General features: G+C 43.4%; 2 protein-coding genes and 1 long non-coding RNA gene across 5 annotated transcripts in view; 2 read left to right on the top strand and 1 right to left on the bottom strand.

Annotated features, from left to right (window-relative positions):
* The window catches only part of NEK3 (NIMA related kinase 3), a 31,039-nt gene extending 30,646 nt beyond the window's left edge, over positions 1-393 (top strand). For all 3 annotated transcript variants that reach the window (XM_027774092.1, XM_006154221.3, XM_006154222.3), the window contains one exon: positions 242-393. In XM_027774092.1, coding sequence (XP_027629893.1) covers positions 242-326 — 85 coding nt within the window. In that variant the 3' untranslated portion in view covers positions 327-393. The remainder of the gene's footprint in view (positions 1-241) is intronic.
* Positions 1-7,125, bottom strand: part of LOC114008831 (uncharacterized) — a 38,465-nt gene extending 31,340 nt beyond the window's left edge. Inside the window, exon 1 of the long non-coding RNA XR_003550335.1 lies at positions 6,973-7,125. This is a non-coding gene — a long non-coding RNA (uncharacterized LOC114008831). The remainder of the gene's footprint in view (positions 1-6,972) is intronic.
* Positions 7,126-8,467: 1,342 nt separating this feature from the next.
* The window catches only part of NEK5 (NIMA related kinase 5), a 96,959-nt gene continuing 94,224 nt past the window's right edge, over positions 8,468-11,202 (top strand). The window contains exon 1 of the mRNA XM_027774082.1: positions 8,468-8,584. Coding sequence (XP_027629883.1) covers positions 8,468-8,584 — 117 coding nt within the window. The remainder of the gene's footprint in view (positions 8,585-11,202) is intronic.

Raw genomic sequence — 11,202 nt, forward strand, 5'->3', positions numbered from 1 at the left:
CTCTTTCAGCTTGGATTTATCCCTTTTTGTTATGCTAGCTTGTACATTGAATAGGATAGAAACAGTGAAAGAACTGATGTTTTGGGAGAACTAACAGATTTTTTTTTTTCTCTGATCAATCGCTTTAGAGAACTTAATTTTCAAAAACTTAAAATATTATTCTGATGCTGTTCTACTTTAAATCTGTCAACAATACTATATCTCCAGGATGGAGGCTTATTATCAAACTGTTTTTTCACAGGGACTTTGAGGAAGATGATGACAGCTCCGATTGGCTATCAGAACTGAAGAGGAGATCTGGCTGGCAAGACGTGTGTGACGGATAACGCTCAGGGAAATGTTTCCTAGTCACGTGGAAATATTTCAAATGAAGAGTCCGTGTCAGAATAATAATGAGTTTGTGTGATCTATATTTTCCTTTGGAAACAGATTGAAAGGGGGAAACTAAATATTTTAAATGGTTCCTGATTAGTATCACAGAATTTAAAAACCAAGAACTTTTGTGACATTTTGAACTCAAGGGAGAAAGTATAGCGGAATGGGTATGAGGTTTGGACTTTGCAGTTCAGTAGAACAGAAATTGGGTGTTTACCACTAAATTTCTTAACCTCTTTGAGCCTTAGTTTCTTCAACTACAAAATAAAGATAATGCCTGCTGGGACCAGCAGTTAGCGTAATGGCTATGTCTCTGGACTCCCATGTAGTCGACGGTGGTTCGTGTCCCGGACCCGGTGGCTTTATTTAACTCACGCCGGGCGCGTGTGCATGCGTGCCCAAGATCCTGAGAGGAGAATGGAGGAGAAGGGATTGTGGCGTAACCGTGGGGGTGTATTTCTCGCTTTCTGTCTCTGTCTCTCTCTGTCTGTCTGGCGAGCGCACGCGCCCTACAGCAAAAACCTCTCAAAAAAAAAAAAAAAGTTAATGCCTGCTTCATAGAGTGCTGACCATGGACCTTTACAAGTAGCTCATTAGAATTGTTATGATTTGTGTTTATTATTATGTAACTATGTGCTTATTATGTAACTCTTTTTATAGTTCCTTAAGTTTTTTTTGGAGAGGTTTTCTGTAGGGCACGTGTGCTTGTCAGAAAGACAGAGAGAGACAGAGAGACAGAAAGCAAGAAATCACCCCCCCCAGGGGGGATGGCCATACCACGCTAATTGCTGGTCCCTAGTTCCTCAAGTGTTGAGGATCTAAGTATATTTAATTATTAACATAATGTTTGCAGTTTTTCAGTAAGACCTAGTTCTGGATATTTTGAAGGTCATTTCTAATGAGCTTCACTGACTACCAGCTATACAGTTCCCTCCTAGGATGCACAAAAACACCCAAGTTGGAAGATCACCCATGGGAAGAGAGGGGTGGGCTATAGATCCTGTCACAAGTTGGTGGCCCTATAGATGAGAGGAATAAGGCCAGCAATGAGGAGCAGATATGGTAGGTGTCAGAAACGAGAGAGTATTGGGGATACCAACAAGTATGGAACCCACGTGGATCACTGACAAACGCGTGCTGGGTCCTGTGTCCTCATTTAATACTGTGATGTTTTAGTCCGATGAGACTGAAGAGGAAACAGGCCTTTCAGCAGATCTCACAGAGGCAAGGGTGGGAACGTCATAAGCCTGACCCTGGTGTAGACTAGGAAACAATGCAAAAGTGAAGAATTGGGGGGAAAGGGGCTGGGACTGGCAGGTGGCCTGATGGTTAAGGTGCTAAATTCTCACGTGGCCAACTGCAGTTCGAGTTCCAGACTTGGTGGCTTTCTCACTTTCCATCCTTCTATCTCTCCTTGTCTCTCTCTGGTAAGTGCATGTGTCCTATAGCAAATAAAGTAAATGAATAAATAAAGACAATTAAATAATTATTTTGTAAAAAAAACAAATTGGGCCTCAGGGCTGGCAAGTGGCATGGTGGTTAAAGACACTGGACTCCCACATGGCCGACGACGGTTCAAGTCTTGGACCTGGTGGCTTCCTTTCTCACTTCCTCTCTCTCTCTGTCTCTCTCTGATTAAACTGGAAAATAATAATGATGATAATAATAAATGAAGTGAAATAAAGTAATTCTTTAAAAAAATAGGGCTGGCAGGTGGTGTGGTAGTTTTTGATATCGTGATGATGGAGGCTTCATAAAATGAATTTGGGAGGGTTCCTTCTGTTTGAATCTTTAGAAATAGTTTGAGGAGGGCCCAGCAGATGGCATGGTTGGTTGAGGCACTGGACTCCCACATGGCCAGCTACAGGTCCATTCTCAAACTTGGTGGCTTGAATATCACAGTGGCTGTATGTGCGCAGGCCCAAAATCCCAAGGGGGAAAGTGGAGGAGAAGGGATGGTGAGTTTTCACTTTCCCTGTTTCTCTGTACCATATAACCAAAAAAATTTTATTTTTAAAAAGTGTGCAGGGGGGGCAATACAATAGGATCATTACAAAAACCTGCTAAAACGGCAACATGTACATCACTTAAAGATATGAGAATCCCGATGTAGTGTAGATTCCTATGTGATGTAGATTCCTATGCCATACATATACTTTATTTTTGTGTGTATTTGTAGGTTGTGTGTGTGTGTGTATTTTGTTTTGTGGGTTATCTGATGGGGTCTTATCATGTCATGATCCTTCTGCCTCACTTCCTGTGTGGCTGGGGCTACAGAGGTGCGCCACCACACCTGACTCCACTTACACTTAAGTTACACTTAGACATGTAGACTTTCAGTCTCCTCTTCACTGGCAGTCTCTCAATTTTTCCATTTTTTAGGACCTTGGCACTTTTTTTTTTTTAATGAGAGAAAGAGACAGCACTCTCGGCAGGGTCTTGTCACAGTACAATCCCTCGCCCGAGCCCTCCAGCTCATCGGGATCCTGGGTGCCTGTGCTCTCAGCATGTTTTCAGATCCATACGTGTGGTTGGCCATATGGCCCCTCAGCCCTGCAGGACACCTGTGTTACTGCTGTGCCTCAGTGGCTGGGCCATCTTGACACTTGTGAGGAGTACCGGTTAGGTATTTTGTAGATGTGCCTCTAGTTGGACTTGTCTGATGTTTTTCTCATGATTGGTCTGAGCTTATGGGGGTTCGGGGAAGAAGACCACAGAGGCAAAGTGTCTTTCTCATCCCATCATATCAAGGGATGCATGACGTTGACACGACTTACTCCTGCTTGTTTGCCTGGACCATCAGTTGTAAAGATACTCTTTTCCATCTTAAGCCCTGTTCACTGTAAGTCACTAATTCCAGCTTGTACTCAAGCAGAGGAATCAGTCTCCACCTTGGGATGGAGGGAGTATAATCCAATACTAAGTCATTCGTTTTATTGTTTAAATTGTAGCTTTCGCCACAGGGAGTTGTTTCAGGTTGGCTCTTGTGTCCCTTTGACATGTCCCCATCATTTTTTGGCACTTCCTTCCTGGTACTACCAGGAGATGATGTAGATTCATTTTGTAATTTCTTTGTGCTGGGCGCAGAATAAGCCATTTCCCCAAGGAGTCCTGGTTCCTCGCATTGATCTAAAGTAACCAAGATCTGGGTGCTGGCTGTGTTTCTTGCTTCTTGAGGTGCCACTGCTTCTATGCCCTCTCAGCAGACAGAACTAGGAAATACATGTATACACCACCCTGTGTATCCACCCATCTCTACAGTTAATTTTTGTATTTTTCTACCTGTTATATGTATGTTAAGCTATGCATGGGTTTATATTGATATTTCTGACTAATAAATACCACAATGTTCATTCTAGCCTCCCTCCACCCTCTCACTGTTCTGTAATTTCTCTCCCTGACAATGAGAAACCTAAGTTGCGCCATCTACCAGCCACTATACATGTGAAGCAGAGTCCAAGTCATTAACCCGTACCTCTGTGAGAAATAAATTTATCAACTAGGTGCAGAGTTTATGCTTCATTCCTATTTTCCACACTGCCATTTTGCAAAATCACTTAGGTTAGCTCTTTCAACATTTGCTCACCAATAAGGGTATTTCCAGATATTCAGCTTCTGTATATACTGTATTCTCTGCCTCTAGCCATCTCACATCTTAGCATTGCCTCAGGGTATAGACATTTCCACACCATCAAACAAATTATGTATTGTTATTGTGAGACTGAATCTTGGATTATAAATTTTATTGAAAATTGAGTTTTTTGTTTGCTTTTTTTAAAAAAAAAATAAGTGCATACACATACAAGAGAGAGAAGAGGGGCATTATCCACAGGATTTCATCATGCTGTGATCCCTTTTCTTCATTCTTGCAAGTCTTCAGGATCCTGGAAGCCAAGGTGCTCACCCAGAATGTTTTTGGACCAGCAGGGGATTCCAACTTGGGATGGCCATGTGGTCTCCAGCAGTAACATTCTTACTGCTGTGCCAAAGCGACTGGACAAGGGGGGCACTTGACATTTTTAGAATTTTTTTTATTTAACTTTATTCATTCATTTATTTTTATTTTTTTATTTTTATTTTTTAAACACAAACATACACCCAGTGTGATTTTCTTTTTTTTTTTTTATACATTTTTTTTTTTATTTACATTCATTCACTGTACATCATTATAGCATACAAAATGAGATTTTTCCATTGAGAATACACTGTATATTGGCTCAATCAAGCACATCAACATATGTGTTATTGTCAACAAATCATTTTCCATTTCTTGTTTTCTGTATATTTTGCCTTTTTTCCCATCCTTGATTCCCTATCTCACCCTCTGCCATTCATTCATTTATTTTTAATTTCACCAGAGAGGGACAGAATGAGAGAGAGGGAAAGTGAGAAAGTTAGCTGTCAGGTTCAGGACTTGAACCACAGTTGGCTATGTGGGAGTCCAGTGCCCTTAATCACAATGCCACCTGCTTGCCCAATCAGGGGAACACTTTTAACAAAACTTCCACCCCTATTTACTTAATGTATATGAAACGTCACTGCACTTACAGTTAAGAAAAAAGAAAAGGAAGAATTGGTATTGAACCTTTTCTCTCTAGCAAGAAGTTAGCATACATCTATAATTTTTTTTAGAGGTTTTTGCTAACAGGGCACGTGTGCTTGTTGGAAAGACAGAGAGAGACAGAGAGACAGAAAGTGAGAAATCACCCCTCTGGGGGGATGGCCACGCCGCAATCCCTTCTCCATTCTCCTCTTGGGATCTTGGGCACGCATGCTCACGCACCCAGCGTGAGTTTAAGCCACCGGATCTGGGACTCGAACCACGGTTGACTACATGGGAGTCCAGTGACATAGCCATTATGCTAACTGCTAGTCCCCAATTACTATTAATTTAATAACTCAATCCACAAAAAATATCTTAACATTCTATGATCAGGGGGCCAGAAGATGGCTTGGCAGTTACTTTGCTGGACTCCCACATGGCTCACTGCAGTTCAAGTCTCATACTGTTGGCTTGAAACTCATGCTGGGTACATGTGTGTGTATGCCCAAGATCCTAGGAGAAGAGATTGTAGTATGGCCATTCCCCACTACAGGGTGATTTTTCACTTTCTCACTGTCTGTCTCTGGTGAGGTTTTTCCCTAAGGCAAAAACCTCAAAAAAAAAAAAAATAAGGTTCTATGATCAGGAAATATGAATTAATGTCTATATACTTCTTTCTTTCAGAGCAGTACGATAAGGGGATCAATAAGACTTTCAAGCATGAAAAATGTTATTTTAGGATACAATTCTATCAGGAAGGTGGAATGGAAATAGGAATTGAACAAGAAAAAATAATGATAAAAACTTTATGATTTTTGGGGGCTGGCAGTGGTGTGGTGTGGTGGTTAAGGGTGCTGAACTCACACATGACTGTGGTTCGAGTTCCAGACCTGGTGGCTTGTTTTCTCACTTCCTCTCTCTCCCTGTCCCCTCTCTGGTCAAATTAAAATATAAATGAAGTTAAATAAAATAATTCTTTAAAAAAAATTCATGATTTTAAAAAATTTACATGTACACTTGCCAGAGTGAAAAAGCACACCCCCCCCCTCATGGGGGATGGTCTCCTTGCAATCCCTTCTCCATTTCTCTGGCCTCTGGAGGTTTTGGGCATGCCTAGTTGGGTGATTTTCAAGGTCAGGAGGAGAAGTCCACTTGCAAGTTTGGCCATGTGGAATCCAGCCACTTCGACCAACATGCCACTGCCTGACCCATACATTCTGATTCCTTTTTTTATTTTTAAGATTTTTTTTTACTTATTATTTATGTTTTAATTTTACCAGAGAAAGACAGAGAGGGAGGAAAAGTGAGAAAGCAAGACACCAGGTTCAGGACTCGAACCGCCGTCGATCATGGGGAATCCAACGTGATGGTTTTAACCATCACGCCACATGTCAACCCCTACATTTTGATTGTTAGAGGTTTCATTTTATGTTTTAGATGGACGATGGTGAGTATCATATCTTCATGGTATTTTGATTCCACTGGATGTTTTACTTGTGTCGGTATTTGCAATTGCTGGCAATTAGATCCTATTCACCTACTGATTGTTGTATTATCACATGGGCAGTGAGACAGGGGACATGTTTGCAGGCTACCGAGCAGCAGATAGTTTTGCAAGGTGACCTTATGGAAGGCCGCAGATTGTGGCGGAAAGAGCAGGACGAGGTTCCGGCCTCACAGCCACCTCTTAGCAGTATTTGAGACTTTGCACGATAAACACTTCGGGCCTCCGTTTAGCTTTTAGCAACACTTGCCCTCTATTCTTTACCTTGCAGGCCTGTAAGAATAGAGTACGCGAAGTGAAGCACCCGGTGCCCCGTAAACGTGAGCGGGGAGCGGTATGCTTGAGTGTTAGGCAAAGGAGTCCGTCCCCACCTAAGGCAAGGGGAGGTGGGTGACTCAGTTGAATCTCCAAGCTCCTGGCCCCTGGCTCCCCAGAGGCCAGTCCCCTTGCCAAAGGATCCCCGCCCGCGTTCTTCCGCGCAACTCCGCCCTGGCGGTGGAGAGGCGCAGCTGCCACGGGAACCCGAGATCCACCCCGACGCTTCGCTCACCGGGTGGAGTCGGAGGAGCAGGTATGCCGCGGGAGGGCCGTTCTTAGTCCTTAGCCCGAGCTGTCCCGGAGCTCAGGGAGCCCCGGATGAAAAGGGACCGAGTCCTGGCCAGAGTTGGGACCACCGAGGAGCAGCAGCCAGTCTCTGGCCTTGTTGGTCTCCATGGCAACGCTTCACGCGCCACGCTCGCAGTCCACACTCCAGCCCCGCGGACTCGAGCCTCATTCAGTCGTCCTGAGTGGTCCCCAGGGAGAAGAAATCCACCTCCCCATCTTAGTGCCCCCTGGGCGGGTGGGTCGCGGGCCCACAGTTCTCAAGCTGCTTACAGTGACCTGGAGTTCCGACTCCGCATCCGCCCCGCTCAGAACTCAGGCCGCCCCGGGGCGGCAAAGCTGGCTCCCGACCCAGTCCGTACCCGTTTACTATAAATGAAATTACTCTGAAACAACCTGTCTGCTCTTTCAGTTTTTAAAAACCTGCGCTATCCCCCAACATGAAGGATAGAAGGAATGCAATGTACAATTTTGCATTTCAAATGCTTCTCACTACTACATTCAAATAGTGAGTGGCCAGAGGCCCGGTCTGCACCGTCACTTGAGCCGCTGCAAATGCAGGTGGTTGGGTCTCCGGAACCACCGGAACCAGGAGCAGCGTGGCGTGGAGAACGTGATTTTCCCAAATGGCTCACAGTTCTTGATAAAGTTCCAAACAAAGTGCAGCCATACCTCAATTTACATGTAGTTGCCTTACTAGAAAAGTTCAGTAGTAATTAAAGCAGTGCAAGAAAATACAGTAGGTTCATTTAGATGTAAAAATAATTTGGTTCTTGTCGCAGAAAATTATGAACGGAGTTTTACACGCACATGAACGCACGGAAAGACTTTCCGGTATTGCGGGGCTGCAGGATAATCCTTCATTATTCGGGACCATCCTTCACATCACTGAATCTTGGCATCCCAGACCCCAAGTGCTTCTAAATGCCGCAAGATCTGTGGCTATCTGGGAAAAGAAACTAAACCTATAAATAAACGCCCTCTAGAGGGCAGTACCTCCCCACCAACAAATGCGGGACTGTAACATTACACAAGCCTAAAACTGCTTTGCAGAGGCTCCAAGCACTAGGGCCGTAAGATCTTTCGTTTTTTAGAACCGGCTGGCAAAATAGGTATTATTTCCATTTTAGAAACTAGGACGGTGAGGTTTGTGAGGTTCGGTGACTGGCTCCACAAAGCTAAAGTGTATCCCAGCTGAGCCACTATCCAAGTCTGACTTCCAAGATTCCTAAGCCTACCAAAACACTCTGACTCATTTTTGTTGTTACCAGTGGCCACAAGAAAGTTACTGGTTCTGTCTTGGCAAGACTTGAAGGAAAGTTTTAGCAAAGTGAGTTCTTTTACATTTTAGTCATCAATTTTCTGGCCTTATTAGTCTATATAAGAAGTGTGTGATACAATGTTATTTCTCTAGTTCCAGAAATCACTGTGCATTGGAAACTATGGATAAATATGATGTGATTAAAGCCATCGGGGAAGGTGCCTTTGGGAAAGCATACTTGGCTAAAGGGAAATTAGACAGCAAGCAGTGTGTTATAAAAGAGATCAATTTCGCAAAGGTAAAGTTAAAAAGTTCAAATTTCTATTCATTTTCAGTAGTTCAGCTGGCTCTTAACCCAAAAGGAAACACTCTCTTTTTTTTGTTTTTTAATTATGAATTTTAAGCTTCAATTGACTCTGACTCATTTAACCTCCTGAGTCCATTGTCCAAATAGCAACCACTGATCTTATTTTTAAAAAATAAAAGGAAGAGGAGCCAGCAGATGACTTGGTGGTTAAGGTGCTAGACTCCCACATGGCTGCTTGTGGTTTGATGCTCGGACCTGGCAGCTTACTTTCTTACTTTCCCTTTCTCTGTCTCTCTCTGGTCGAATTAAAAAATACTACTAATACTAATAAATAAAGTTAAATAAATATTTTTTTAAAGGAAGGAAGAAAAGAAATAAGATCCCCCCTTCATATCTCCTGTGTCCCTCCTTTGGATGTCTTGCATGGTCCTGTCTTATGCCACCCTTCTCTGTTTCTCGGACCTTTCTCAGTGGTGCCCTAGGGTGGTGCGCATCCTCTGAATGGCTCTCCTATTCAAATCACCTCCTCTCGGAGCCTGTCCCAAACATCCTAGCTAAGGCAGCACCCTGACTTCAGTCCCTTCTCATATTCCCCTGATTTATTTCCTTTAAAAGTTTTCAAAACTATTTTTGAAAGAGGTTGCATGCACTTGCCAGAGAGAACAAGACAAAAAGAGAAAGAGAGAAAACACCCCACCCCCATGGGATGTGGTCACATCTCAATCTTTTCTCCTTCATTTCTCTATCCTTTTGGGAATCTGGGCATCAATACACACATGTCTGACATCTTTTTTTAATCTGCCAGGGCTGGGATTTGACCTGATGTCAGCCATGTGAGATTTGGCCTCCCTTAACCATTGGGTTATGGGGCTAGCCCAGCAACAACTGCTTTCTACTTTGATGTGTGCTTTGCCTGTTTTACTTTGTGTCTTCTTCCCCTTATTAACTGTATGTTCTATGCAGGTAGGATCTATGTCTGATTCCTCTTGGTATTCCACACAGCACCTAATAATGCTTTGTACCGGTAGATAGTCAGTAAATTCTTACTGGACAAATGGTCAATGAATAGGTGCTTTCAGGCCCTCTTGTGCTGTTGTTCAACTTCCAGTATACTTCCAATTTAGGAAGTATAAAACTATTTTCATTCTAAGTAAAGAGAAACTATTAGAGAAGTGAATCTTCTTTAAAACATATATTAATTAATTTTATAGCATCTTTCCTGTTCTTTACTACAATAAAAACAAAGTTGAGTGTATTTTTTAATACAGCACTCTTTTTTCTTTCCTTTTTTCTGGAGAGGTTTTTGCTATTGGCCGCATGCGCTCACCAGAAAGACAGAGAAAGACAGAGAGATAGAAAGTGAGAAATCTCCCTCAGGGGAGATGGCCATGCTGCAATCCCTTCTCCTGCATTCTCCTCTTGGGATCTTGGGCACGCACACACACACACACCCAGTATGAGTTCAAGCCACTGGATCCGAGACTCGAACTGCTGTCGACTACATGGGAGTCCAGTGACATAGCCAATACGCCAATTGCTGGTCCCACAGCACTCTTTTTTTCAACATTTTCCTCATGAACTACCCTTTTCTCCATGCCATAAATACATACAGTGTTATATTAGACCTCATTATTCTGATTTTCCATATCTTTATGTTATGAAATTTTCCTAGTAACATTTGTGTTGTGATATTAACATTTATTACTTCTTTCTTCCTTTCTTCTATAATGTAGCTGTTCATTCTTTTTTTTTTTTTTTTGAGAGATATTTCCATGTGTGCTCACCAGAGACAGGGGGAAATCACTCCCTGGAGGGATGGCCAAATCACAATACCTTCTCCTCCATTCTCCTTTTGGGATTTTGGGCACGCACACACGTGCCTGGAGTGTTTAAGCCTCGAGTTTGGGACTCCCACTGTGTCGGCCCTATAGGAGTCCAACCACATAACCATTACACCATCTGCTGGTCCCCCTACCCCCCTATTTTTTTGAGAGCGAGATTTTTGTTATAGGGAGTGCTTGCTCGCAGGAGAGAGAGAGAGACAAAAAACGAGAAATAACTCCCCTGGGGAGTGGCCAGGCCACAATTCCTTCTCCTCCATTCTTCTCTTGGGAATTTGGACATGCACGCACACATGCCCAGCATGAGTTTCAAGCCACTGGATCCAGGACTTGAACTGTGGTTGGCTACATGGGAATTCAGCACCTTAACCACTACACCACCTACTGGTCCCTACCTGGTGTTTTTGTTTTCTTTTTTTTGTTTTTCTTTGAGAGAGAGATGTTTGCTACAAAGAGAGAGACAGAGAGGAAGAGAGCGAGAACCTCCCCTCTGGGGGTGGGGGTGGGGCAGGATGCCCACGTCACAATCTCTTCTCCATTCTCTCAGGATTTTGAGAACCTCCCCTCTGGGGGTGGGGGTGGGGTAGGATGCCCACGTCACAATCTCTTCTCCATTCTCTCAGGATTTTGGGCAAGCGTGCACATGCGCTGGGCAAGAGTTTTAACTTGCTGGACCTGGGACTCAACTGCATGGGAGTCCAGCAACGTAACCATTACACCATCTGCTGGTCCCGTCATTATTTCTTATCTAGAAAAATGTACATTCCT

This window comes from Tupaia chinensis, unplaced genomic scaffold (assembly GCF_000334495.1).
Source record: "Tupaia chinensis unplaced genomic scaffold, TupChi_1.0 Scaffold000402_1, whole genome shotgun sequence".
NCBI lineage: Eukaryota > Metazoa > Chordata > Mammalia > Scandentia > Tupaiidae > Tupaia > Tupaia belangeri.